This window comes from Danio rerio, chromosome 23, assembly GCF_052040795.2.
Source record: "Danio rerio strain M-AB ecotype USA chromosome 23, GRCz13ab, whole genome shotgun sequence".
Taxonomy (NCBI): Eukaryota; Metazoa; Chordata; class Actinopteri; order Cypriniformes; family Danionidae; genus Danio; species Danio rerio.
Genome location: NC_141043.1, coordinates 34,261,518 through 34,289,052, shown reverse-complemented (window position 1 = coordinate 34,289,052; position 27,535 = coordinate 34,261,518). Strand labels below are relative to the sequence as shown.

Sequence of the window (27,535 nt, the reverse complement as noted above, 5' to 3'; positions counted from 1 at the left end):
ACGCACACCCACAAACACACGCACACCCACAAACACACGCACACAAACATGCCGGTCGATTGAAGTAACACTGCAGATGGACATTATATTGAGTCTCTACCCAAAGATGAAACCTCAGCATTATAACCAAGCAGTTGGAAACTTCTGGAAGCTACATGCTACAAAGAATACTTCATCTGAGTTTGTTAAAGGAAGGATCAGTAAAGAGTAACTGATGGACGTCAGGATGGGTTTCTTCCATTTCTCAAGTGTAAGTACATGCGGTTAAAGTTGTTGCCTCGTTTACTCTAGCTTGCAAATGTATTTAGTTGTGATTTGTTACTTGTAACCGCGTGTACTGTATCAGGTTAACTGGATATTTTATCTTATCGCGTGCAAAGTCACGTTAAAAACGCGACGCGTGCTGTTTGTTTATGGAGCTCCGTGCTAGAGTTCTGCTCCCGCGATTTATTCGAAAATTTATTCCCGCGCCGCAGAAATCTGGCGCGGGGACAGCCGCGGGAATAAATTTCCGAATAAATCGCGGGAGCGGTCGGTAACGGGTTTAATTTGGGACGGGAGCGGGCTGTCTAGCAATATCACAGATATTGCTATGCGAATTAGAAAGAGAGCGTCTGCGTGGTGCTTGTGTGTGTGTTAGTGCGCACGCGCGCGTATGAGAGAGAGAGAGAGAGCGAACGAACGAACGAACGAACGAGCTTTGTGCTGTGTGTGTGTGTTTAAACCTAAACAGACAGCTTGGCTGTCTGGACTGTATACTGGGTGATTTTTGGTTGTGTTCTCCGCTCCGGGCCGGGGACCGGGCGCGGCGGGCAGAAAACGGAGCGGGTTTTCAGGCTAAAACCTGGCGGGTGCGGGCGGAAGCGGGAGCGTTGTCATCCGGAGGTGTGTGTGTGTTTTTGTGTGTGTGTGTGTGTGGTATGGCGAGTACACGACTGTCTCCTTCGTTCGGTTATCCGTGGCACTATCCACTCGCCATAGTGTGGCAGCTAAAATCCACGTTTAAATTGCTGATTAGCTATTGGCCATTTCCCTCTCTGACTGAAGGCAGTCGACCAATCGCGACAGACTGTCATCGGTCCAATCAGCGCAGATTAGCTCCACGCTAAGGAGGGGTTTGGGAACAAATGAATCACTGGACGATTCATACAGGAGTCGCTGGGATAATTAGCTAAAAATAAATGCAGATTATAAGACCATGAAAGTGTTTTTTGACCTTGCATGCATATTAGACTGTTGTTGGAGACCCTTACAACCAGGATATGACCCTATTTCATGTATAATATGGGCTCTTTAAGGCCTGTGACTGTGTGAACATTTCAAAATTTCAGAGTTGAAAACATCCGGCCACAAGTAGTTTTTTGAAACTTTAATAAATATTAAATAATGTAGAATGAAGACTATACAGTGTTGATTAGTCAATATCTGTACCTGAATGATGAATACCTGAAAACTATCATTCACTTTTGTCTTTACTATATTTTATTTATCTTTGCTTGTCCTTTATTTTTTATATATTACTCGAGATTCACTCCTCTACAAAATCCCCCTAATCAATCCAAATAAACCTGTTAAATTATCTGGTGAAATTGTATTCACATCACAATATATATCACAGAAATACAAAATATGGTAATGTCAGATTTTTCCAATACCGCGCAGCCCTAGTTCAAGTATACAGATATTTGTGAAACTAATTTCCATGACTTTTCCAAAACTGTGGGTTTTTCTATTTTTCCAAAACTTTTCCAGGCCTGGAAAATGCTGTGTCAAAATTCCATGACTTTTCCAGGTTTTCCATGACCGCATGAACCCTACTTAGAGCGAAGAGATCTCACGGGTTGGTGTAAATTAATTAGCTCAGAAATATACCTAGGGGCCAGGCCATGAAGGGCTTCAAAAACACAACCGTTCTTTGTACTGAATTCTAAACTGGATTGGTATCTAGTGTGGGGAAACCAGTACAGGTGTGATATGCTTTCCTTTTTTTGTGCCTGTTAAAAGCCTGGCAGCTGAGTTCTGGACCAGCTGAGAGAGAGAGAGGCCTGACTCACGCCCAGATACAATGCGTTGCAATAATCCAAACGAGAAGAGATGAAGGCATGAACAACCTTCTCCACGTGAAGTTTATTCATTCATTCATTTTCTTGTCAGCCTAGTCCCTTTATTAATCTGGGGTCGCCACAGCGGAATGAACCGCCAACTTATCCAGCAAGTTTTTACGCAGCGGATGCCCTTCCAGCCGCAACCCATCTCTGGGAACACGTGATGTTTATTTATAAACTAATTTCAGGAGGATCACGTGCTTATGATTGTTCTCATCTGTTCCCACATCAGCTTATTGATTCTCCAATCAGATGATTCCTAACTCACTATAAATAACCAGAGTTTTCTTATCTCAATATCTTCGTCTTGAAGAACTCCTCCTACCCACCCCTACTCCCCTCTTTTCCAGATGGACGACACGGTGGCCCATTGATTAGCATTGTTGCCTCACAGCAAGAATGTCTCTGGTTAAAGTTCCTACTAAACCAGATGAAATTTCTGTGCAGAGTTTTGCTCATTTCCCCATGCTCGCGTGGGTTTTCCCGGGCTCTCGGGTTTCCTCTAACAGTCCAAAAACACACAATCTAGGTAAATTGAACACAATATTGATACCATAACCAAGCTCCTGGCGAGTACACCTCTCCTCAGTCATTCATATCCGTCATTAATAGAAATAAGCCGAGGGGAAATAAGCCGAGGGGAGTTCTCCAGATCTACCTAAGCTTAAACTCCCCTCTCGCCCTGCAAATGAGAGGGAGCTGAGGTCTCGAGGATCTCATTAGCTCAGGGCTCTCCTCCGGGACAGCATGCCAAACAAGCTTTATAATCAATCATCAGCTAAGTGTGAACTCTTGAAGTCACTGAAAGAGAACAGACTTCAGCTTGCCAATATATCTAAGATAGAAAAGACTATTTTTGACAACCGCATTCATTTAGCAATACAATTCAAGCTCATAGTCAAAAATAACACCAAGACTTTTTACAGAGGAATGTATCTTACCAGGAAGCAATGAGGGATTGCTGTTAGAATCTGAGCCTTTAAACCAAAAACATTAACTTCACACTTGTCCTCATTCAGTTGGAGGAAGTTATTCGCTAAGCAACACTTCACATCAGCCAGACAAATAAACAAAGCCTGAAGGGAGGATTGATCCCCAGATTTTTTAGGGAAGTAGATTTGAAAGTCATCAGCATCAGATAGTAATTTATGCCATGCTTTTCAAAGATTTTACCCAACGGAAACAAGAGAAAACAAAACAGCCCCCAGTATCAAACCCCACACATTAATTATATGACAGAAGAACAAGAGTTGCCCAAACTGACTGAGATAGTTCTATCCTTCAGATATGAAGAGAACCAATTCAAAGCTATAGACCCAGGATAGCAGCGTGTTCTCTAAGCCAATGAGAATGTCATGATCAACTGTGTCAAAAGCAGCACTGAGATCCAATAGGGCTACCTGAATCAACCTCCAACAAAATGCATTTAAAACCCTCAATAGAGCGGACTCTGCTATGACCAGCTCTAAAACCGGATTGAAACTTATCAAAAATATTATTAACCAAGAAATAATTTAGCTGTACAGACACAATCTTGTCTAAAATCTTTGAGATAACAACAAAAGCAACAACACTGAGGAGAACACACATGTAACTCAACTGGAAACAGGTGTGCAACCTTTTAGTAACCGTGGAGACAAAAAATTGACAAAACAGAAACAAAACACAAGACATTTCAGCTAAAAATACTTCCCAGCTATATAGTTGGCCACAAATATGATTCATTCAATCATTTTCCTTCAGCTTAATCCCTTTATTCATCAGGGGTCATCACAGCAGAATGAATCACCAACTCATCCAGCATGTTTTGCACAGCGCATGCACTTCCAGCTGCAACCCAATTCTAGGAAACATCTCATTCACACACACTCTTATAAACTACGACCAAATTAGTTCATCCAATTTCCCTATAGTTCATGTCTTTGACTGTGGGGTAAACCGGAGCACCCAGATCAAACACAGAAATGCCAACTGACCCAGCTGGAACTCGAACCACCGACCTTCTTGCTGTGAGGCGACAGTGTTAACCACTGAGCCCCAAGTTGAATTATATTGAATTGCATTTGATGGATACATTTACATTTATTGAGTCCAAAAGGGAGGATTTGTGTGACCCTAAAGTGGTGAAACTGTTTAAAACATTGTATTCAGCTAGATACTGAGTGAAATTCATATTCAATCATCTCTCAGTAGCTAATCATTTTAAATCATGGAAGGATTAATTAGTTTGATATTATAGTCTGACATGATAACTAATATTGAACAAAATGCATTGCATTATTTGAGGGTTAATGCCATAGAAAGATTCAATTATTGATGATAAGCCATTTCTTAGAGAATTGCGCCCTCTTTTGTGCATTAGTCGGAATTGTTTTGTTTAGAAGCTATGATATACATAGTATTACTGAAATTAAAAAACGAATTGACATGGGTATTTGAAATTGCAAAAACCTCGAAGTACCATCTGTAATTTTTCAGTTATTTCATGTTGAAAGCAATAAAAATAACTCATTATTTACCATAAAAGGGAAATTTCTTGACCAAGACATAAACCTGAGGCTGAGACAAATGGTAATATTAGATGAAAATTTGAGATGGCACTAAAAGGTTTTTGCATCTGAACTCTTTATATATTCACAATAGGTGTCCTTCTTTTTAGTGGTCACAAAGTAATTATTAAAAATAAGTAGGTTACCTGCTTAAGAGACTAAGATAATTTAAAACGGGTTTAAAAAATCATTAGAAACATTAGAAATTATAAAAACGTCTGTTGTAAATTTAAAACAATATATCTAGATATCATCTGTCAAGTAGCTAATCACTTTAAATTTATTAAATGAAAGGATTGAATGGAAGTTATTGTATATTATAATGACATAACTAATATTGAACATTGTAACATAAAGGGTTTATGACAAAAAAATATATAAATATTGATGATAAAACATTTCTTAGAGAAGGGCGCCCTCTTGTGGATTAGTTGGAAAAAATCTAGAACAAATATTGGTTAGTTTTTATGGCTATGTGCAAGTAGTCTGACTAAAATTAACGAACGCATTAAGATATAGACCTATATAATATGTCTTTAAATAAACTACAACATTGTGGTAGAAAACTACTGTTATAAGTATTGAAATGTTTTTTTTTTATAATTTAGGAAATTTATATCATAAAAAGGAACTGAGAAAAAACTAACAAAGTAAACAAACCTGCGCGCGCGGCGGTTCCTGACGTGGCGGCTCGAGGCGCGTCCACACCTCCTCTCGTGGGCCGCCGCTATTGGACGCGCAGTCTAATAATGCTAAACCACAGAGGCGCAGGTGCCAAAACCGAAACCTCCCGCATGTAAATTTCATATTCAGTTTTCAAAGCAACGCTTACACAACGCACAACACGCTAAGAGTTTCGACGATCTCTTCCCGTTTGTCTTTGTGAAGACAGTGAAGTCAGTCAGTGTTGATTTGATTGTACTGAAGTTCTAAGGTAAGATAGCCTACAGTAGGTTAAGATTAACTTTTTCTGCTACATGATAGTAAATGTAGTGTTTCTATATTTGTAACTACAACATTTTAAAAAGAAGCAGTAGACTCTCTGTGCTGATGTGATGTGAAATGTGTTGTATGCAGTGATGCCCCAGCTCACGTCAGGTGTGATCCTGCAGCTGACGCTCCTGCTGTCCGCTTTACCTGCGCAGTATCTCATCTCCAGGTGGACAGGAAGAACCGCCACACAGCGACACATCGCCACTCAGACGTAAACAACACACAAACATAAAACAAGCTTTCATATAGCCTACAGGGGGGGTGGGTTGGTGTCAAGTGTTTCGGTTATGCTTGTAATATGGCTCAGTGAACCACATTTATAGGCTATATTTCATTAAATTACATCAACTTTATTAATCAAACGTGGTATTATGTTTTCAGTGTTTTGAGGGATATTAAGTGGTCGTCAATGATATTTGGGATATTCAAATCTGTGACACTCACAGGTTTGCTTTCCTGCACGTATTAATAGATGACCATGACTGCTTATATTTTTATTTCGCTGTTTAGCTTTCATGTGCGAGCCAGTGTATAGAATAAAAATCATGCATCTAGTTTTACAAACACCTGCAAACACCCTTTTTAAAGAAAACTTTTTTTGTGAACACTTATTCTGTCTGTTGCTGCTCTAGATTTGCTGGTTTCACACCGATAAATTAATATTTCTGGCACAAACATGCCTTCACAATGGTATGAAACATTATAGGGGTGGTCAAATGTATAGGGAAGTTATCTACTATTTTAATTATTAAAATTATTTAAGATACAGATCAGAGCAAACTATTTCTTAATTATTAAAGGGCAGACCCCCACATACATCTTTAGGTGGGATAAAGCGTTAAATAGAGAGGTCAGACCGGTTCATTACGCTGTGGTGACCCCTGATAAATAAGGGACTAAGCGGAAGGAAAATGAATGAATCATTAGTCGTGTAGTATTGACTGTGTGTATGAGCTGATGAACTTCAGCTTTGCCATCACAGATATAAAGAATTTTTTTTTTAAATACGTGATCCATAAAACTATTTATTTACATCATGAATAAATAAGATATACATTGATGTATTCTTTGTTAGGATATGACAATATTTGAAACTATTGTAAAGTCTGGTATCTCAGCATTTAAAACAGAGATGCCCAAAGTAGGGTGATGTGTAAATGAATCAAATTGGGCATCATGGTGGCGCAGTAGGTAGCACGAATGCCTCACAGCAAGAAGGTCGCTGGTTTGAGCCCCAGCCCAGTTTGCATGTTCTCCCTGTGTTTGCATTGGTTTTCTCCACAGTCCAAAGACATTTAATTCAATTCAATTCAATTCAATTCACCTTTATTTGTATAGAGCTTTTACAATGTAGATTGTGTCAAAGCAGCTTCACATAAATAGTCATAGTAACTGGAACAGGGTAGTTCAGTTTTTAGTGTTTAAGTTCAGTTCAGTTTAGCTCAGTTCAGTGTGGTTTAAAATCATTACTGAGAGTCCAAACACTGAAGAGCAAATTCATCGATGCCTAGCTCTACCGATCCTGTACTATACAAGCCAGTGGCGACAGCGGAGAGGGAAAAAAACTTCACCGATATGAGAGTGAAGAAAAAAAACATTGAGAGAAACCAGACTCAGATCGGCACGACCATTTTAATTTCTCCGCTAGCCAAAAGTCTTGTGCAGAGCTGCAGTCTTAGCAGTGGAGGCTGAAAGCTGGCCTAAGCAAAGACTCGTTTGTTCCTGGAGCGTCACTGGAATCAGTCTCATGCTCTCCACTCCCCCATAACCACCAGTGCAGCAGCAGCTCAGGATACGGCCTGGTCCCGGATATGAAAACCTCGGGATCATCTTATCGCTGGTCTTGGATCCAATCAGTGACTGCGCATAATCTGAGGACCTCGGGATGAGTATCCCCAGGTGGAAATGGAGAAAAAAAAGAGAATAATTAGCGTAGCTGCTGTTCATAGTGTATATAAACAAGATACAGAAACGTGTGTGGAAACCAGCTAAGTGATGCACTGAGTGTATGCTTTACTAAACAGATAGGTCTTTAATCTAGTTTTGAACTGAGCAAGTGTGTCTGAGCCTCGGATGTTATCAGGAAGGCTATTCCAGAGTGTTTGAACCATAAACGAAAAGGCTTGACCTCCTTTACTTGACTTTGCTATTCTAAGTACTACCAGAAGCCCTGAGTTTTGAGATCTTAAAGAGCGAGCTGGATTGTAGCGAGACAGAAGGTTAGTTAGATAAACAGGAGCTAGATTATTTAGAGCTTTATAGGTGAGAAGTAATATTTTAAATTCAATACGAAACCTAACAGGCAGCCAGTGTAAGGAGGATAACATTGGGGTGATATGATCATATTTTCTAGACCTGGTCAGAACTCTGGCTGCTGCATTTTGTAATAATTGAGGTTTGTCAATAGAGGATGCTGGGCAGCCAGCAAATAGAGTATTACAGTAATCCAGCCTAGAAGTCATAAAAGCATGGACTAGCTTTTCTGCATCAGAGATTGATAACATACTTCGCAATTTAGCGATATTTCTCAGATGAAAGAAGGCAGTTTTTGTGACATGGAATATATAATTTTCAAAAATTAAATTGCTGTCTAATATGACACCCAGATCTGTTATAGTAGAGCTAACACTAACTTTGTATCCCTCTAATTGTAGATTGAGTTGCGAGATCTGCTGTGTACAGGATTTAGGCCCAATAAGTAATAATTCTGTTTTTTCTGAGTTTAAGAGATGAAAATTGTTGGTCATCCAGTCTTTAACATCTCTAATACACTCAGTTAGCTTAGACCAGGGGTGGCCAATCCTGTTCCTGGAGAGGCACCTTCCTGAAGATTTCAGTTGCTACCCATATCAAACACACCTGAACCAATTAATTAGGACCTGAACACCACTTGATAATTACAGGCAGGTGTGTTTAATATGGGTTGCAACTGAAATCTGCAGGAAGGTGGCTCTCAAGGAACAGGATTGGCCACCCCTGGCTTAGACAGTTCAGACATCTCATCAGGTTTAGCTGAAATATATAATTGAGTATCATCGGCATAGCAGTGAAAGCTGATCCCATGTCTTCTAATAATGTCTCCCAGTGGTAGCATGTGAATTGTAAACAGCAAAGGGCCAAAAACTGATCCTTGAGGCACCCCATACTTTACTGGGCTGACTTGTGAAGGCTGTCCTATTAATATTCACAAACTGGTAAGACATGCGCTATATGTGAATTGAATAAGCTAGTGTATGGATGTTTCCCAGTGTTTGGTTGTGGCTTGAAGGGTATCTGCTGCTTAAAACATATTCTGAATAAGTTGGCGGTTCGTTCCACTTTGACAACCCCTGATTAATAAAGGAACTAAGCTGAAAAGAAAATTAATGAATGAATTAAATTTTTTAAAATATAAATACTGTCACTTGACGGATAGAAGACTATGCAGAAGAAGACATCAGCGAGCAAATCAAGGCAAAAACTTGTGTAATTCTGTTACAAATCAGATTGTTTCATATTTCCTAAACAAGTTAGGAAATTACCCATGGCAACTTTATTTACCATGGGCTCACTAGCCTCAATCAAGTTTGGCTTTTGGCCTGTCATAAGAAAAGTTTGGGCACCCCTGGGGTCCGTTTTTCGTTTGTGGATTACTCAGTTAGCTGGATTTGGATATTGACGATTTGACACGATCCAGGATCGTTTCGTTCTTCAAAGCTGATCCGAGAGTTGTTGTCATAGCAACAGTTCTGCTAGCTCAAACCTGATCGGAAGCAGGTTTAAATCATATAAACAGGATTAGATCGGCTCAGTTCAAGCAAAGATAATACAGAACGTATGTTCCGAATTCTGATATTTTCTTACAGTAGTAGTTTTATACACTTGGGAATATATATATATATATATATATATATATATATATATATATATATATAAGTTATAGTTATTAATAAAATAAATAAAGTTATAGTTATTAATAAAACTTATGCAATCTGCACCCCCGAAATGAAAGTACAAAGACTGCCACCTGCTGGTGCAAAGAGAAAACTTATTGATATGAACTTTTTAGATCACTTTAGTACAATTTGTGTATAATAATAATGCAGAATATGTGACTTTTATGTTTTATGTCTTGTTTTGACAGTTAATATGCCAGTGATTTGATGCTTCACAAAAGTTGCAGATGCCTTTACCAATATCAAAATGCTTTTGTAAACATCCAGTTATTCCATACAGCGATTAAAAAACCGGCTACTATAATAAAGAAAATCTTCTCTAAATGTAGAACTCAATACATTGATATGCATTAAAATACATGATGAATACTCTTGACACATAAGAGTGTAAAGCCTGCCACTCACAACAAATATGAAAGGTTATTGCGTGTCATATTTAACAAACCGTTTACTGCTAATTTGATGTAATTTTGGTCACATGGATAATTGAATATTAATCAGATGATGTCATTATGCAGCTGTGCCGTCAGCCAATCGTTGCATTGCTGATCATGATTTCGAGGATCGATAGATCTGTCCTTCACAACACACGCAGAGATCTCAGATGAGTTCATCCAGACATTCTAATCTGATTCGCGAACTTGTTTGAAGAACCAAATTAGAGAGAGATCAGTTATCAAGATTAAAAGATCCAGGATCTGCCAAATCATCTTAGATCATTTAAGCGAGGTACGAAGAACAGACCCCTGGTTTAAAATAATCAAAATATTTGGAAAATTTAAACCCTTTACAGTCTAAATGTCTGAGCCTAAGAGACTTCTATACAAGTGTATAATACTGAATTTACATTTTGAATGAACAATGTTTTAATACAGTATTCAAGTCTCTGTATTTCAGATCTGGTGTCCTTTTATTATACTATTTTTATTTAATTTTTGAAATATGGTCTTTTAGCTTCTTTTTTCAGTTCAGGGTAATGTTTTAGCCAAATGCATATAGTTTGAAAAAAATCTGTACATATTGAAATCTTTGAAACAAAACATAATTCAAGTATAAAACAATTCAGAAAATGTGCACTTTGACACTTTGAGAGTGAACTAAACGCATCCATGCAAAACCAAATTTACTCCCATGCCACATGATAAAACATTCATTGGTTTTCCTTCAGCTGTCCCTTTATTCATCTGGGGTCATCACAGCGGAATGAACCAGCAACTTATATAGCATGTTTTACACAGCGAATGCCCTTTCAGCTGCAACCCAGTACTGGAAAACATTCATAAACACTCTTTCACAAACATACACATACAGAAAATTTAGTTTATTCAATTCATCAGTACCGCATGTCTTTGCAGTGTGGGGGAAACTCTAGCTCCCGGAGGAAACCCACGCCAACACTGGGAGAACATGCAACCTTGTTGCTCTGAGGCGACAGTGCTAACCATTGAGCCACCATGTCGCCCTTCATGATAAAATATTGAGATAAATTGAAATGATAATTTTTAGAGCGACAAAAAAGTATTTCCTTTGGTTTAAAATGAAGTGTCACACTGTAGGATGTCACTGACAAGATCTGATTTCTCATATACAGAATCATCGACACATGGAGCACCATGAGGAAATCCTACCTGAACACCACTGTTTGGGTTGACTGGATAAATACATGGATTCCCAAACTACCGTAAGTCTATGCCTATACTTTTTAAGAGTTCTGAATCACTCGGATGCTGAATGTTATGTTGTGTTACAGGTCATTTGGAGAAGAAGAAGAACAGTACCAAACACTGGAAGAAGCTTTTGCCATTGAGCTGTTGATGCACGATAATGAGCATGGCTACTTTGCAGGTAAACTTTTTAAATGATCTCACCACCAGTTTGTTTTTTGGAAGGTGTTGAGTGTTTATAGATGTTTTTTTTTTTTTTACTTTAAATGTTTTATAAAAGTTTTTCTTTCACAAAAGAAATGCATGTTTGACTACAGTTTAGATGATTGAAATATAGCATTCATGTAGCATTTGTGTGTTGTTTTCTGAGTGTCTGAAATGCAGGTTTGTGTACATATAATAAATAAATTAAAGAGCTAATATGTATTTTTGTGTAAAATGACTGATGTTTTGATATGTGATCAGTCTCAAAGGATGTGCGAAGCCCCAGACCAGCATATGTGCTGCATCGTGTAGGTGAAGTTGTTCTGGAGACTCAAAATAAAATGATTGGTGTGATCGTGGGCTGGGATGCAGGACTCCGAGCCCCTCCAGAGTGGATCAAAAGAAAGAAATACACAGACACAGAGGTTTGTTAAGTATATTACTGTATATAGTGGTGTGTTCACAAAAATTTTTCAATTATGAAACCATATTTTAGTGTGTTTTTGGCTGGTACCTTGGGGGGTATAGGTCTATCGCTAACAACTAACACTAACATTGTTAACAACTAACAACTAACACTAAAACTGCTAGGAGAGGAAGTTTGTGTCTAAATAAATTAGTTGAATGCTTTGGTCAAGCGGTTAGTTCAAACTGGCTCTTTCTTTTAGATATGTGGAAAACCATACTTAAAGTTTACAGTATTAATAAAACAGTAAGCAAGAAGTACACAAGATGCAGTTCTGAAGGGTTCATTTGATTCACACTTCAGGTCTGAATCTTCAGTTAACAACTCACCAATTCAAATGATCAGGTCAGAGTGAATCTCGACTTAACGACGCACTGATTCAAATGATCAAGTAAGAATTAATCTACAGTTCAGGACTCACTGATTCAAATGATCAGGTCAGAGTGAATCTATAGATTATGACTCACTGATTCAAATGATCAGGTTGGAGTGAATCTCCAGTTGACGACGCACTGATTTAATTGATCAGGTCAGAGTGAATCTACAGTTAATGACTCACTGATTCAAATGATCAGGTCAGAGTGAATCTCCAGTTAACGATGCACTGATTCAAATGATCAAGTAAGAATTAATCTACTGTTAAGGACTCACCGATTCAAATGATCAAGTCAGAGTAAATCTCTAGTTAACGACTTACTGATTCAATAGATCAGATCATAGTTAACCTACAGTTAACGACCCGCTAATTCAAATGATCAGGTCAGAGTGAATCTACAGTTAGCGACTCACTGATTCAAATGGTCAGGTCAGAGTGAATATACAGTTAACGACTCACTGATTCAAATGATCAGGTCATAGTGAATCTAGTTAAAGATTTGCGGATTCAAATGATCAGGCCAGAGTGAATGTACAGTTAACAACTGGCTGATTCAACCGATCAGGTCATAGTTAATCTACAGTTAACGACTCGCTGATTCAAGTTTTCATGTCAGAGTGAATCTACAGTTAGCGACTCACTGATTCAAATGGTCAGGTCAGAGTGAATATACAGTTAACGACTCACTGATTTAAATGATCAGGTCATAGTGAATCTACAGTTAAAGATTTGCGGATTCAAATGATCAGGCCAGAGTGAATCTACAGTTGGAATAACATCAAAGTTGGAATTATTAAAATTAAAGTTAAAAATAAAAAGTTGGCGTTTCTGTGTGGAGTTTGCCTGTTCTCCCTGCGTTCGCGTGGGTTTCCTCTGGGTGCTCCAGTTTCCCCCAAAGTCCAAAGACATGTGGTACAGATGAATTGGGTAGGCTAAATTGTCCGTAGTGTGTGTGTGTGAATGTGTGTGGATGTTTCCAAGAGATGGGTAGCACCTAGAAGGGCATCCGCTGCGCAAAAACTTGCTGGATAAGTTGGCGGTTCATTATGCTGTGGTGACCCCGGATTAATAAAGGGACTAAGCCGACAAGAAAATGAATGAATGAAAAGCATTATGGTCATCTATTGTTTTAGCGATCTTCATGTTTACAATTGTGCTCCCTTCGCAATGCACTTTGAAAACATTGATGTCATTTTGAACACAGCCTCATGAAAGCTGTAGGTGACCTATTATTTAAAAGTGGAATTTATGTTGCGTCTCCAAAGCGTGTGAAAACAAAAAAGCATACGTTAATTCTTTTAATTTATAGTGGGTTATTTAATCAAGATCTGTACCCTATATGACATGGGCCTGCTGGTTACATTTCTGCAGTGTCTCAAATTGTAAAAGTAGACTTTAAAATATAAATAAATAAACAACATCCTACTTAACAATAATAGTAATTATTTTTTCTTAATTTAATTAATTATTAATTAAATAATGATTATTATCATAATCATCAATAACATTATTAAAGTATGTTTTTTCATTTCTAATAAATAATAAATAGTACATTTCATTTCTTAATAAATAGCCTCATTATTTAATTATTTATATGATATTAGAATACATGTTAGCTTTTGTAAGTGATTTGTTTTAGAATAGAATATTATAATGTTCAACTTCTCAATAATATTAGTTAAGCAAATATAGCCCCTATGTGGCATTTACATGTTTTTACCAAATCTAATATTGGATTTTATTTTAAATGCATGTTTGTGTAAAACAATATATATTTTACAAAAATAAATTTTGGGTTTTTCTCTAAAAAAGTTGTTACTTCACCCTGTTTAGAGCATCATTATGGGCATTTTATGTTATAACTAACGTGGTTCAAGCGATGGATCTGCGACAGAGAAACTAGGGGTTTTGGAAACATTCATCACTTCATAGTTCATATTTTCCCGAATGATGCATTGTACTATGATATTTCAGTTCAGCCGCGTGTTACATCGTTGTTTGGGAAACGCACCCCAGGTCAGAGTGAATCTACAGTTAATGATTGACTGATTCAAAAGCTCAAGTGAGAACAAATCTACAGTTAACGACTCACTGATTCAAATGATCAAGTAAGAATTAATCTACAGTTAATGACTCACTGATTCAAATGATCAGGTCAAAGTGTATCCAAGGTTAAAGACTCACTGATTCAAGTGATCTGTTCAGAGTGAATCCAGGTAATAACTCACTGATTCAAATGATCAGGTCACAGTGAATCTGCAGGTAACGACTCACTGATTCAAGCTATCATGTCAGAGTGAATCTTCAGTTAAAGGGATAGGCCACCCAAAAACATTTTATATTGTCATTAGTTACTACCTATTCTTGACCCTTCGCTTGTTCCAAACCTGTTTAACTTTCTTTATTCTGTTAGACACAAAAAGATAATATTTTGAAAAACAATTCATCATTTGCAGCTAATCTAACATATACTGTAAAAGAAGTCCATTGATAAACATGTCTCTGCTTGTAGCTGGAGAGAGCAAAGGACACTCCTCATTACAGAATTCTCTTCAGTGGACCAGATTCCTCATCAATATTGATCGGATACATTCCCCAGTATAATGTGAAGATTTTTCGTGGCTTTGAGGTGCATTGAAATCTTTTTCACCCTCTTCTGGTGCATTTTCTTTAAGGATTATAAAGTTTGTTTGGATTTAATCCAGCTTAATCTTTACCAGTGTTTGTGTTTGCTTTCTACAGCCGGACATCGCAACTCTAGAGCATTATTTTTCATACTTCAATGGGGAAACATTTGTCATGCAGGAATGGCTGCAGGAAATCTACCCTCATGACTGAACCAGCACAAACACTTTAAAACCGGAAGTCTGTTACTTTCCATTGACAGTATTGATTCTTTTAATGCAACAAGGAAAAGATCAAAAAGGAAGCAAGTACATTTGAGAGAGATTTACTATAGGCAACCCCAAATACATAAACACTGAGTAATTGTACTTATTAAACTTGTTGAATATTTGTGTCAGCTTTCTCAGGGCAGAATAGTAAAAAATTCTATTATCACATTTTTAGAATCATATTAATTTCAAGCATTTGTAAAGTTATGAGAAAAACTAATTGGGATGTCAATTAGTTTAATTGCAGTCTAAATTTAATGTCCAACCGGCCACTTTATTAGGTACACCTTACTAGTACTGGGTTGGACCCACTTTTGCCTTCAGAACTGCCTTAATCCTGCTTTAAGATTGGAAATATTCCTCTGAGATTTTGGTCCATATTGACATGATAGCATCACGCAGATGCTGCAGATTTGTCGGCTGCACATCCATGATGCGAATCTTCTGTTCCACTACATTCCAAAGGTGATCTTTTGGATTGAGATCTGGTGACTGTGGAGGCCATTTGAGTACAGTGAACTCATTTTCATGTTTGAGAAACCAGTCTGAGGTGATTTGTGCTTTATAATATGGCGCATGGCGCTGGAGGTAGTAGTAGAAGATGGGTACACTGTGGTCATAAAGGGATGGACATGGATGGACATACTCAGGTAGGCTGTGGCGTTGACATGATGCTCAGTTAGTACCAATGGGCCCAAAGTGTGCCAAGAAAATATCACCCACACCATTACACCACCACCAGCCTGAACCGTTGATACAAAGCAGGATGGATCCATGCTTTCATATTGTTGACTTCAAAATTCTGATCCGACCATCCGAATGTCGCAGCAGAAATCGAGACTCATCAGACCAGGCAATGTTTTTCCAATATATTGTCCAATTTTGGTGAGTCTGTTCGAATTGTAGCCTCAGTTTCCTGTTCTTATCTGACAGGAGTGGCACCCGGTGTGGTCTTCTGCTGCTGTAGCCTATCCGCCTCAAGGTTGTTGTGCATTCAGAGATGCTCTTTTGCATTCCTCGGTTGTAACGAGTGCTTATTTGAGTTACTGTTGCCTTTGTATCAGCTGGAACCAGTCTGGCTATTCTCCTCTGACCTCTGGCATCAATAAGGCATTTGATCCCACAGAACTGCTGCTCAGAGGTTATTTTCTCTTTTTCGGATCATTCTCTGTAAACCCCTGGAGATGGTTGTGCATGAAAATCCCAGTAGATCAGCAATGTCTGAAATACTTAGAACAGCCCATGTCGCATCAACAACCATGCCACGTTCAAAGTCACTTAAATCACCTTTCTTCCCCATTCTGATGCTCAGTTTGAACTGCAGCAGTTCGTCTTGACTTTGTCTACATGCATAAATGCATTGAGTTGATGCCATGTGATTAGAAGTTTGCATTAACAAGCAGTTAGACAGGTGTATCTAATAAAGTGGCCAGTGAGTGTATTTTATAATAGTGTTTTCCAACACTGTTCCTGAAGGCACACCAACAGTACATATTTTCAACCTCTCCCTTATCAAACATACCTCGATCAACTCATCAGAACATAAGAAGAGACTCCAAAACCTGAAGTTAATGGGTCAGATGAGGGAGACTTCTAAAATATGTAGGCCTACTGTTGGTGTACCTTCAGGAACAGGCTTGGGAAACACTGTTTTAATATGACAGTGGATTAATATGCACATGTTGTTTTGACAGGTAATATGGTTTGCAGAATGTAATTAGTTATGATCAAATGTTTTTAGTTATTGTGATATTTATTTAAATCAAAAAAATGAATGATTTGTTGTATAAAACAGTATTGAGAATGGGATAAACTGTGTTCACCCATATGGTAAAATATTATTTTTCCTGGCCAAAATATATTTTAAATATATGTTAGATATATGCTGTATATGTATTGTTTAATAAAATCTATTTTTGAAATGGAAATTGATATATTTTTAAATACATTTTAGGGTGATGAATACATTTTCAAACCTAAAGTATTGAGAGGAGATCAAAGTATTTATTATTTAATATGTTTTTAATATAATTAATAATAATAATAATAATAATAATAGCATATATGCAACTTATGTATCTTTAAAAAACTGTTGCATACAAAAAATATATCATTACAATAAAAAAAGATTTTGTCAAGTGAATGTAGAAAATTTAAATGTATGATGGGTAAATATATAATATTATGGGTAAAATATATATTTTTAAATATATTTTCAAAAATGGTCAAAATGTATTTGTAAAAGATATATTTGTTAATATATGTCTGAATATATTTGACAAAATATATATTTTTTGGTATTTTGAAAAATATTTGAAAAAAAATTTTTTTTTTACCTTATGGGACTTTTCTTTTTTTTCCTTCTTTTTTCCCCACCACCACCCCTTCCACGGTGTCCTGCAAAGTTTAGTTTAAACCGCAATCAGACAAACCTAGGCTGCCTAATCAAACTCGTAAGCTGCGGTCACACTGGCCTTTTCTCGCCATAGACTTCATGTGCACGTGAATGCGTCAGACCGAAAACACAAGCTTGTGCAACAAGTTTTGCAGTTCTGCGTTGCAAAGTTCAAGCTTGGTAAAGTCTGACCTGCGAATTGCATCACTTGAATGCGCGAGACCAATCGAGGATCAAAACATGACCTCTTTGGACAAAGATTTAAAATATGGAGTCATCGCTCACTTTTTTTAAATGTCTAATTATCTTGTGTAACCCTGGCCCTTTTCACAGCGCTATACAACAGAATTTCGCAGGCTCAAACTCTAATGTGACCGTGGCATATCCAAGCTTTTTAGAAACATCCCAGCAGGTGTGTTGAGGCAAGTTAGGGCTAAAATCTGCAGGACACCGGCTCTCCAGGACCGAGGTCGGTCACCTCTGCTTTTGGAAGTACTTTTTTTTTTTTTTTTGGAAGGACATCTTTTCTTTTCTTTTTTTTTTTGGAAGGACATCTTTTCTTTCTTTTTTTCATTCCCACCATCACCCATTCCTCTTGATGTTTTTCCTGGGAAAACATCTTTTCTTTTCTTTTTTTCCCACCACCACCCCTTCCTCTTTTAAGTACTTTTTTTTTTTTTTTTGGAAGGACATCTTTTCTTTCTTTTTTTCTTCCCACCATCACCTATTCCTCTTTTAAGTACTTTTTTTTTTGGAAGGACTTCTTTTCTTTTTTTTTCCACCACCACCCCTTCCTCTTTTAAGTACTTTTTTTTTTTTGGAAGGACTTCTTTTCTTTTTTTTCCACCACCACCCCTTCCTCTTTTAAGTACTTTTTTTTTTTTTTGGAAGGACATCTTTTCTTTCTTTTTTCTTTTTTTTCTTCCCACCATCACCCATTCCTCTTGAAAAGACCTTTTTCCTGGGAAATCGTCTTTTCTTGTCTTTTTTTTTTTTTGCTTCCTTTTTTCCCACCACCACCCCTTCCACTTGGAAGTACTTTTTTTTTTTTTTTTTTTTTGGAAGGACATGTTTTTTTTCTTTTCTTTTTTTTGTTTCCACCACCACCCCTTCCTCTTGGACTGCCCAAACTCGGTCCTGTAGGGCCGGTGTCCTGCAAAGTTTATTTTTAAACGCAATCAGACAAACCTCAGTTGCCAAATCAAGCTCTTAAGCTGCGATCACACTGGGCTTTTCTCGCCATAGACTTCCATTCATGTGCAAGAAGTTTTGTACTTTTTTTTCTCCTTTTTTTTCTTCCCACCATCCACCATTCCTCTTGAGAAGACTTTTTTTTCCCTGGGAAAACATCTTTTCTTTTCTTTTCTTTTTCCTTCTTTTTTTCCCACCACAACCCCTTCCTCTTGGAAGTACTCTTTTTTTTTGGAAGGACATCTTTTCTTTTTACTTTCTTTCTTTTTTTTTCTTTCCACCATCACCCATTCCTCTTGAAAATACTTTTTTTTTTCTGGGAAATCGTGGACATCTTTTCTTTTTTTTTTTTTTTTATCTCACCACCACCCCTTCCTCTTGAACTGTCCAAACTCGGTCATGTAGGGCCGGTGTCCTGCAAAGTTTAGTTTAAACCGCAATCAGACACACCTGGGCTAGCTAATCAAGCTCTTACTAGGCTTTTTAAAAACATCCCTGCAGGTCAGGGGCCTCATGTACAATGACTTGCATTGAATGAAAACTAAAACATTGTGTACGGATAAAGCTGTAAATATGCGTACACAGTAAAAAAATCAGATGTTGAAATACTGCGTATACGGAATCCTATGCATATTCTCTTTGTACATCTGAATTCCGTAAAATTGAGTGCAACATGCATGAGCACAAAACCATTCCCTGCCTCTTATCGTGTATAAATATAGTAATGACTCCACTTTGGAAAAACCAAATGAAAAAGCAATGGCCAAAGCAGGCAAGAAGAGAATCTTCACAGAATGTGAATTGGAGGTGGTTCTATCGGAGGTAGACCGAAGAAAAACTGTGCGAGTTTGTCCTCCGGAATTAATAACAAAAGAAAAAAATTATAATGGGAGAGTTTAGCTGATAAAAATAAATAAATTAATAACTTAAAAAAATAAAACTTGCTGGAATAATATCTTTAAAGTAGGGCTGTCAAATGATTAAAAAAATACGGAATTAATCACACTTAATAAAAATAGGAAAAATATTAAATAAAATAATTAACTAATTAACACATGGAAAAAAACTCCACGATGCAATAATATATGACACAGCAGATCAGCATGTCACAATAAGATTGATATCCACTGACATGTAGGCTATTGTCAAATGACTAAATATTATCTATAGTAGCAATAAATTCAGGATGTATAACTCGAATACATAAAATAGATGATAAATAAATTAAAACATCATGGAGTAGTCAAGCATAACTAACTTGCGGTGGAATAAATCATGTTAAAAGTCGCGTAATAATTAAAAATCGATTTGCAAGCGTTGATTAGTGTTCAGTAATCAGATCAGTATTACTGCAGCGCGACAGGTCACTACACATGCCACTACCGAGTGACACATGACAGTGAAAACCGACATGCCACCCGAAGTGTCACTACACTCCTACACTCCGTGGCAGATGCCATTTATATCTGTACGTCAGATGTCGTGTCACTTCATGTTAAAACTGCAGTAATATGGGAAGACTAAAATAATCATCAAGATAAAAAGTATAAATCAAAGTCTTTCTATTGCCATAATTATTAATAGTTTCAGAAACGTAGAGTGTGTACAGTGTTAAAACTCCTATGCGTTTTGCCCTTTACAGTCTATGGTTTTGCCACGGAGTTAACAAAAAGCGCGAAGAAGACATCCGGGAAAGCGTCACGTGTTCGGCATGTTCATATGTGGCGTGTTTTTTTGTCGAGCAGAGAGGTGTTTTTGAACAGTAAATTATGGCAGGTAATTAATCGTTATATCGTGTTTTGTTCACAAACATGTTTTTAAATGTTTGTGAACTGCAGGTAGTTGTCAGTATGTTGCTTTGTTGACGTCGATATGCTGAAAATGCATGTCGTGGCCAAAATGTTTTGAAAGCTGTGTACAATGACAAATCAGTGCGGTTAAATAGATGTGTTTCTTGTCTTAAACATCCTAAAGGATTACGTTATAAGTCCCTGAAACCGTATTACCTATTACATTCAAATAACTTTGGGCCTGTTAGGATAGGTTAGTCCTGTTTTTGGGAAAAACAAACAAACACGGTAACCACTTTACCAATGTAATTACATTGCAAGTCATACAATTGTAAATATTAAGGCTTTAAGTGCAACATTTTTGTAGGATTTCATTTGGCTCTTTTTGCGTTTTCAAATCTATCATGTTGGTCTTAATGATTCTTTCAGTCAAGTCTTCCATAGCTGCTTTTATAAACATTTTGAGATGCTTATCTATTAATATCCTAGTTTTGTGCTTTTGATTTTGTACCTTCTTGCCAGGTACGTGGGTTATTTTTTTATGTAATGCTTTATATTTGCTTTCTCTTATTTTGTTACATTGGTTGGACTGAGTTTTGCATTCTCTACCTCTCTTTTTTTAGATAATGTAACTGAATCAGACTATGTACTCATAAAATGTAAGTTTTCAGAAGATATTATTGCTTTAAAAATCTTGAGAATCTTTTGTGCAATGAAAGGTTAATGCTAATGGTAAATGTTTTTATAGATCCTTTAATGCCAGTAAAGAACCTTTATTTTTGAGACCTCTAGTGTCTTAACTATTTCCAAATCAAACACCTGAGATCTGGTGGGTCCTCCTGTTCTTTATTGTTGTTTTTGTTTATCATTACCAGGCTCTTCTGTCTCCTTCCAGTCATATTTGCCTTATTTTCTATAATGAATTAGCTACAAACTCTCAAATGTTTCTTCTGGCTTTTCTGCTAATGGGTTTTCAAAAAAGGCCAAAATGTCTTTTTAGTTAAAGCAAGAATTAAAATCTATTACCAGAGGGGATGGTAAACATTTTACTTTAAAGAGCATAGTAGTCCTGTTCAGTATCAAAAATACATCACTAGATTAAAAAAGTAATGGCAGATCATTACCCACTTTTGTACAGCAACAACCCATAAAATTATATTGATTCAAAAGTGACTTTGTTAAACTTTTTATTATCCAAAGTTGAGGTCCAATGATACATTTTGTTAGTGTCAATAAACGGAAAATGCCAGCTAATAAGTAAACACTGATTATTTGAATAACATGTTCATTAAAGCTGCACACAGTGCTATTCATCAGTATAGTTGTTTTTCATTACGACAACAGTGGGAGTAAATAGTGTTATCTTCACTGTGGACTCTTTTCTGAATATCAGTGGTTCTTTATAGGCGTTAACATACATAAAAATGTGTAGTAATTATATTATTGTTGAACAAACTAAAACTTCCTCCTGTTATTGTCCTTAGGTCGCAGTTCAAAGGTGACAAACATGCGTGAAGAGGCAGAGATTAGCGTAGCATCAGTCCTGGGGTGTAGTGTTAGAGGAGAGCCAGAGGCATCCTGCTGACTGCTGCTCCACTCTCGAGATTCCTCCTCACGGACCAACAGCGGACGTCCCAGAGCCTGGCCCAGAATACAGCACGCCTCGCTGGCTTTTAGTCGGGCATTGTCCACCGCTTCCAAACACACACGTCGTCTGCAGAATGGAGTGTTACAGCATTTCAGACAAGGTAAAAAAAAAAATTACACTTTGCATATGTGTTTTATAGTAGTTTTGCTTTGTGCCATCTTTTACTATCTATGCTGCTAGACACACCCCTTTCTGCTGATTGGCCACAAGTGTATTTTTGGATCTGGTCCTACACTGGTCAAAAGCATTTTTCATATATTGCTTTATGTACATTTAAGTCACTGTTTTGAAATGTCTTTAGAAAAAAATGGTAAAGTAATAAACGTAGGGTTCTTTAACATGACAAAAATAACAAAATTTAATTATTGAATTTGAGAAAAAAAGTTAAATGCACAAATCCTACTATACATATGTATTTGTAGTACTATACATGTTACATTACTGGTTTTTTATCTAGGAACACTAGGCTATCATCCGGTTTAAGCAAGAATGGCAAGTTTTTGTTTATACAATTAAAACAAAAATATTATGGTGATGTTTTGTATTTGCTGTTAAAGATCATATTCATACCATGACTACGAATAGGTAAAATAATATAAATCATGCAGGCTGTTAGAAGATGGGAAATCACTATCCTTTGTCTACACGTAACATTTGAAACGTAAAATAAATGAATATAATGAATTCTCTCATAGGTTCATGCCCAAAATGCCCATTGCATAATCTGGCATTCAGTCTGTTCTTTATAGTAGGGCTGCACGATATTGGAAAAAACTGACATTGCAGTATTTAAATTTTCTGCCAAGCACATGGCGATATTGAGTATATCTTTAACTCATAAAAAGAATAGCTCTATTTGTAAATTATAATATTTAGGACTTTTTTTATTTGTTATTAAGATGCTTTTGTAGTAGAGCGCATCTGCATAAAGTGTAAGTGTCTCTGAATGCAATTGACACCATCTTCTCAACGAGATCGCTGGGCTCCGGGGAACCCAGCTGTCCTGCGGGGACGCTCGCAGCTGGATATGTGATGGACGGGTGGGAGAAGTGGAGAGTCCTCTGTCTAGCTGCTCTGTCTCTGGAGGATATTGAAGATATCTACCTATTCGGAACTTTGATAACAGGGTTTCTGCTGATGGGCTTATGCGGGGCCCTGGGATATCGGAAACTGATAAAAGCGGTCAGCGCAGCTCAAAACCCCACTAGGCTGGCCGGCTTGATTGAAACACTGATGGGTAGGGTCGCAAATCAGACTATGGTCCTTGACCGCAAACTGGAAACCATCGAGGTGAAGCTAGCGGCTCTGCAACAAATTTTGGCCAGATCGGGAGACGAGTGATGGACATTAAATATCTGTGAAATTGGCAGATATTGACCTAAAGTTGAAGTATCTTACTGTCTTTTTTTCGGCTCTCCTCTTACTCCTGCCAGACGGCCTCGGCTGGAAGTAAACAACTCCCTGGGATAAGCAAGATAAGCGGACGCTCTGAATTCCTGCCCCTGTCAAGGACACCTGCGGGACTCTGGACTATGCAGGCTCACACACACACAAACATATCTACAGATAAACATTCACCACCGATCCCCATCCAAACGCCTTCGTGTGCTTTTACCCACGTGGGGCGTGGGCGGGGCTGTGACTTGCGCCGGAATGGCTGCTGGGCCAGTTGGCTGCCCGCACTCAACGGATTGTTTTCCATTACCCCTGTTCCCATCCCTTCTGTCTATGTTGTGTCTTGCCGGTGTGCTTATGCTAAGATAGGGCTGTTTTTCTCCCTTTTCTCACTTTGTCCTAATCAAGGGCAAGCTGAGGGGGTGTTTTTTAGCCTAACTGTCCAAATGTATCTTTCTTCGTTTCTAAATGCTACCTCCTAAGATCTGTCTCCCCTGAAAAGTTGTTTGTGATGTTTTGTGTATGGTCTGGGGGGTCCAATTTCGCTATACGAAAGTGTAGTGACAAATAAAGGCTTGATTGATTGATTGATTGATTGATTGATTGATTGATTGATAAACCAAATTACAAGCAACAAACCGTAAATACAGTAAAGCAAAGTTACAAAGGAAGTTGATGTTGTGTTTTTTTCTGGGAGTCTAACAGTAGTCCCGTAGACAAAGTGAATAATTGAATGTAAAATGAATGATAAATAAATGAGCACATAAATATATCATTCTTGAAGTTATAAAATTTTTAATTTTCTATGCCTGAATGTTTAAATTGGTTTGAAAGGCATTAAAACACATGCAAACGACACAATTTTTGGTGACTTTGTTTAAACTTTGCAATTACTCATCTATTAATCATGTGTGTTTTAACTCCTACTCCACTATAATCCTGATTCGACATTGTAGACCTTGCGATGTGACTACTGCAGATGTGCACATTGCGATATCAATGCTAAAACGATATATTGTGCAGCCTTACCTTATAGTATTACTATATTACATACGTTTGCATTTTAGAAGTTCATTTGGCACCACTGAAGTCCACTATATGGAGAAAAATCCAGCTAGGGCTGCACAATATTGGAAAATCTGACATTGCAATATTTTTTTTCTGCGATTTATATATTGCGATACGAATATAATTCACCAAATGTATTGAATAGCTCTTTTTGTAAAGATTTAATTTAAATTGATTGGGATGGTCAAGTCTTTATCTATGCAGTGTGTTTGCATAAATCATAACTAATTACAAGCATATATAAATACAACAGTTAAAAGGTAAATAAACAGTGCTTTATGGTTATGGAGTTTAAAAGCATTCAGGTAAAGAAATTAAACAATCAAACATAAAATAACAAGTTATTTAAAAATAATAATAATAATAATATTTCACTTTTAAGCTTTAATAAATTATTCAATCCTGCAATGTGATTATTGTAGACACACACATTGCGTTATTAATGCTCAAACAATATATTGTGCAGCCCTAGTTCCTGAAATGTTTTTTCAAAAAACATAATTTCTTTCAACAAAAAAAACATCTTCGATGAAAAGGAGGTGAGATAATTAACAGCAAATATTTGTTCTGGAAGTGAACTAATCATTTAATATTGTAGCACAGAGCAATTGCAGTTAGAGCTGGGCCGCTAAATGAGATTATATCTAATCGCGATAAAATTTATGCCAATAACAATGATAAGCTCTGGATTTTTTTTTTCAACTTTATACTGATCTAAAAGTCAATCACACTGCAAAAATGTGCAACAGAGGAAATCTGAAAGTATGTTGATATTAGAGATGCGCCGAATTTTCGGCCACTGAAAATGTATCAGTCAAATGTTATGCCATTTAATGGACCCTTTACTTTTCTTCGCTTCAGCCATTGTTGGGGTACTCTTTTAAATCTGGAAGCATTAACAACTTATATCGCAATATTTATCGTTCAATATTAAAATGACCTATTGTGATTGCATTTTTGCCTTATCGCCAAGCCTTACTTGCAGTGTAGCTTCATATGAAAGTCATTCTAGCATCATTTACCTTAACAAACTGAGGCTTTCAGCACTGTGACTGTAGTAAGGGTCACCAACACACACACTTTTGTCCAGTTTCTCAATCAAAACTGTGCGCGCTTGCTGCATCTTCTCAAAGTCTAAAAACACCACAAGCACCTGCACATACAAAAAACCCATCATTATAGATGAAATGTAATATAACTCCGTTATACAGGATCAAATCAATCGCATCGATACTTCATACCTCAGCCTGCATGTGGAAGAGATCCTCATCTCTTTGTAAATGCTTGGTAACGGTGATGTTTTCTTCCTGTTTGGAAATAAACTTTTGTAATTACTTGATATCTTGCTGCTTTAGAAAGGCACATTTTAATAACTGATCACCTTGACGTCGTGCTGTCTGGCGGTCTGCAATATGTATTCCAGTCTTCGGGTAACGCTGTTGGTCACGTCGTTGACATTTTCTTTGCTGTTTTTGACGCTGATGGAGACGCAGGCGCGGTCTGGAGGACTGGATATCTCCGCGCAGCCCGTCACCTCAATCACCCTCACGTTGCTTTGAGCGGATAAATGTGTTTGCTTGCGACCTCGGTTAAACACCGACTGGTTTTCGTCTCGGTAAACATCACCAGCAGACGGTGAAAGTGCAGCAAAGACACGAGACGGGCTGTGCGCCATGACTGTTGGTAAACCAACGTGGCGCTATGGCAACACGTGCAATGCATGTCGGGAAATGTAGTTTTTGTTATCGAATACACGTTTGAATTTTTTTACAGTCGATCTATGGTAATATATTCATAGCTTTCGTTTTGATTCGTGGGGTCATACATGCATGCATATACTTTTAGTCTGTTTATTTGTTAAATGTTATTCAAATATTTAAAATGCGTTTAGTTTACTCATGGATTTAGAAAAAAGCAAGTTTGAGCAGCAGAGGGCAGCAGGCATCAACAAACGGGCTTGAAGAGATAGTTCAGCCCTAAAAGAAAATTCTGTCATTATATGCAGCATATGCTTGTTCTAAACACGTTTGACTTCTCAGGCCTGTAGCCAGAGGGGAGTTGGGTGGTTCGAAAGACACCCAAACCCCACAAAGTCTAAAACGTGACCCCATTTATCCCATTTTTTACTTAATTATGCCATCATAAATTGTAAAAAGTATCAACAGAAGAAGGCTTTAAGACACATCTAGTTTTTAATTATTCGAGGAAAGTTGAATAAAATGAGCTGGCCAATTGTTTACTTGGTTACAGCTTTTATTTTAAAACTAATTTTACCAGATTCCTATTTTCTTAAATGATGGATGATGATAAATTTGTATTTAAAAATACTTTTTTGTCATATTTATTTATTTAGTTTTTTAATGCTAATCTCTTAACAATATTTATAAAACTGCTTTAACTTGGTTTATATACAATTTTTTAAATAAATACTTTGTAAAATAGTATGGTAAGCACTTTGACAAAATTGTAGGAAATATTTTTTGTGCATCAAAAAAGTGTGATTATGATTACCATCCGACAAGCTGATCCAGCAAAAATTAGTTTTTAAAATGTCACTAAAATGCATAGTTGAATAGAAAATGAGGCGAATAACTGCAAAAATGTCTACTTTTTCAGAAAAACAAACCATCCTTTTAAATAGACTGGCTACGGACCTGCATCTTCTTCTGGAAACCCGTACCCACTGACTTTCTGACTATGGAAATCAGGTTTTTAGCTTTCTTCAAAAATTTTTTTTTCTTATAACTATATAGTATAATACGTTATTATAAAGAAACTCTTAAAGGTTTGGAATCACTTGAGGGTGAGTTAATAGTGAGTACATTTTCTTTTTTGCCTACCAACTTTTTTTTTTTTAAAGCA

At 37.1% G+C, this 27,535-nt stretch overlaps 3 protein-coding genes and 1 long non-coding RNA gene across 16 annotated transcripts in view; 2 read left to right on the top strand and 2 right to left on the bottom strand.

Moving 5' to 3' along the window:
• The first annotated feature begins 28 nt into the window (after window positions 1-28).
• Window positions 29-17,114, top strand: si:dkey-261l7.2. Of its 10 annotated transcripts, XR_015522944.1 has the most exons (9): window positions 5,428-5,588; window positions 5,732-5,858; window positions 11,174-11,263; window positions 11,333-11,427; window positions 11,712-11,875; window positions 14,805-14,921; window positions 15,035-15,432; window positions 16,598-16,662; window positions 16,816-17,114. XR_015522944.1 is itself a non-coding variant. In NM_001386508.1 (8 exon segments), coding segments are annotated over 6 exon segments (687 nt in total). In that variant the 5' UTR covers window positions 5,413-5,588; window positions 5,732-5,733; the 3' UTR covers window positions 15,131-15,536; window positions 15,752-15,851.
• Window positions 17,115-18,197: 1,083 nt separating this feature from the next.
• On the bottom strand, window positions 18,198-19,780 carry LOC147838249 (uncharacterized). The gene is made up of 2 exons (XR_015523754.1): window positions 18,370-19,780; window positions 18,198-18,305 (listed from the first exon to the last, which is right to left on the bottom strand). It is a non-coding gene; the product is annotated as an uncharacterized LOC147838249 (long non-coding RNA).
• A 683-nt stretch (window positions 19,781-20,463) lies between these two features.
• LOC101887148 (hormonally up-regulated neu tumor-associated kinase homolog A) overlaps window positions 20,464-27,535 on the top strand; it is a 227,935-nt gene continuing 220,863 nt past the window's right edge. For all 4 annotated transcript variants that reach the window (XM_087307439.1, XM_087307440.1, XM_087307437.1 and 1 more), the window contains exons 1-2: window positions 20,464-20,548; window positions 22,047-22,310. In XM_087307439.1, coding sequence (XP_087163565.1) covers window positions 22,284-22,310 — 27 coding nt within the window. In that variant the 5' untranslated portion in view covers window positions 20,464-20,548; window positions 22,047-22,283. The remainder of the gene's footprint in view (window positions 20,549-22,046; window positions 22,311-27,535) is intronic.
• On the bottom strand, window positions 21,733-26,376 carry irak1bp1 (interleukin-1 receptor-associated kinase 1 binding protein 1). The gene is given in 4 exon segments (NM_001020771.1): window positions 21,733-22,276; window positions 25,696-25,826; window positions 25,915-25,980; window positions 26,055-26,376. Coding segments are annotated over 4 exon segments (750 nt in total). The 5' UTR covers window positions 26,349-26,376; the 3' UTR covers window positions 21,733-22,017.

Bases quoted from the DNA above. Each gene is read 5' to 3' on its own strand.
- si:dkey-261l7.2 (XM_087306099.1), top strand. From the start codon at position 5,734: ATGCCCCAGCTCACGTCAGGTGTGATCCTGCAGCTGACGCTCCTGCTG. The intron at 5,859-11,173 runs GTAAACAACACA...TCTCATATACAG, and splicing joins CGACACATCGCCACTCAGAC to AATCATCGACACATGGAGCA. The intron at 14,922-15,034 runs GTGCATTGAAAT...TGCTTTCTACAG, and splicing joins AGATTTTTCGTGGCTTTGAG to CCGGACATCGCAACTCTAGA.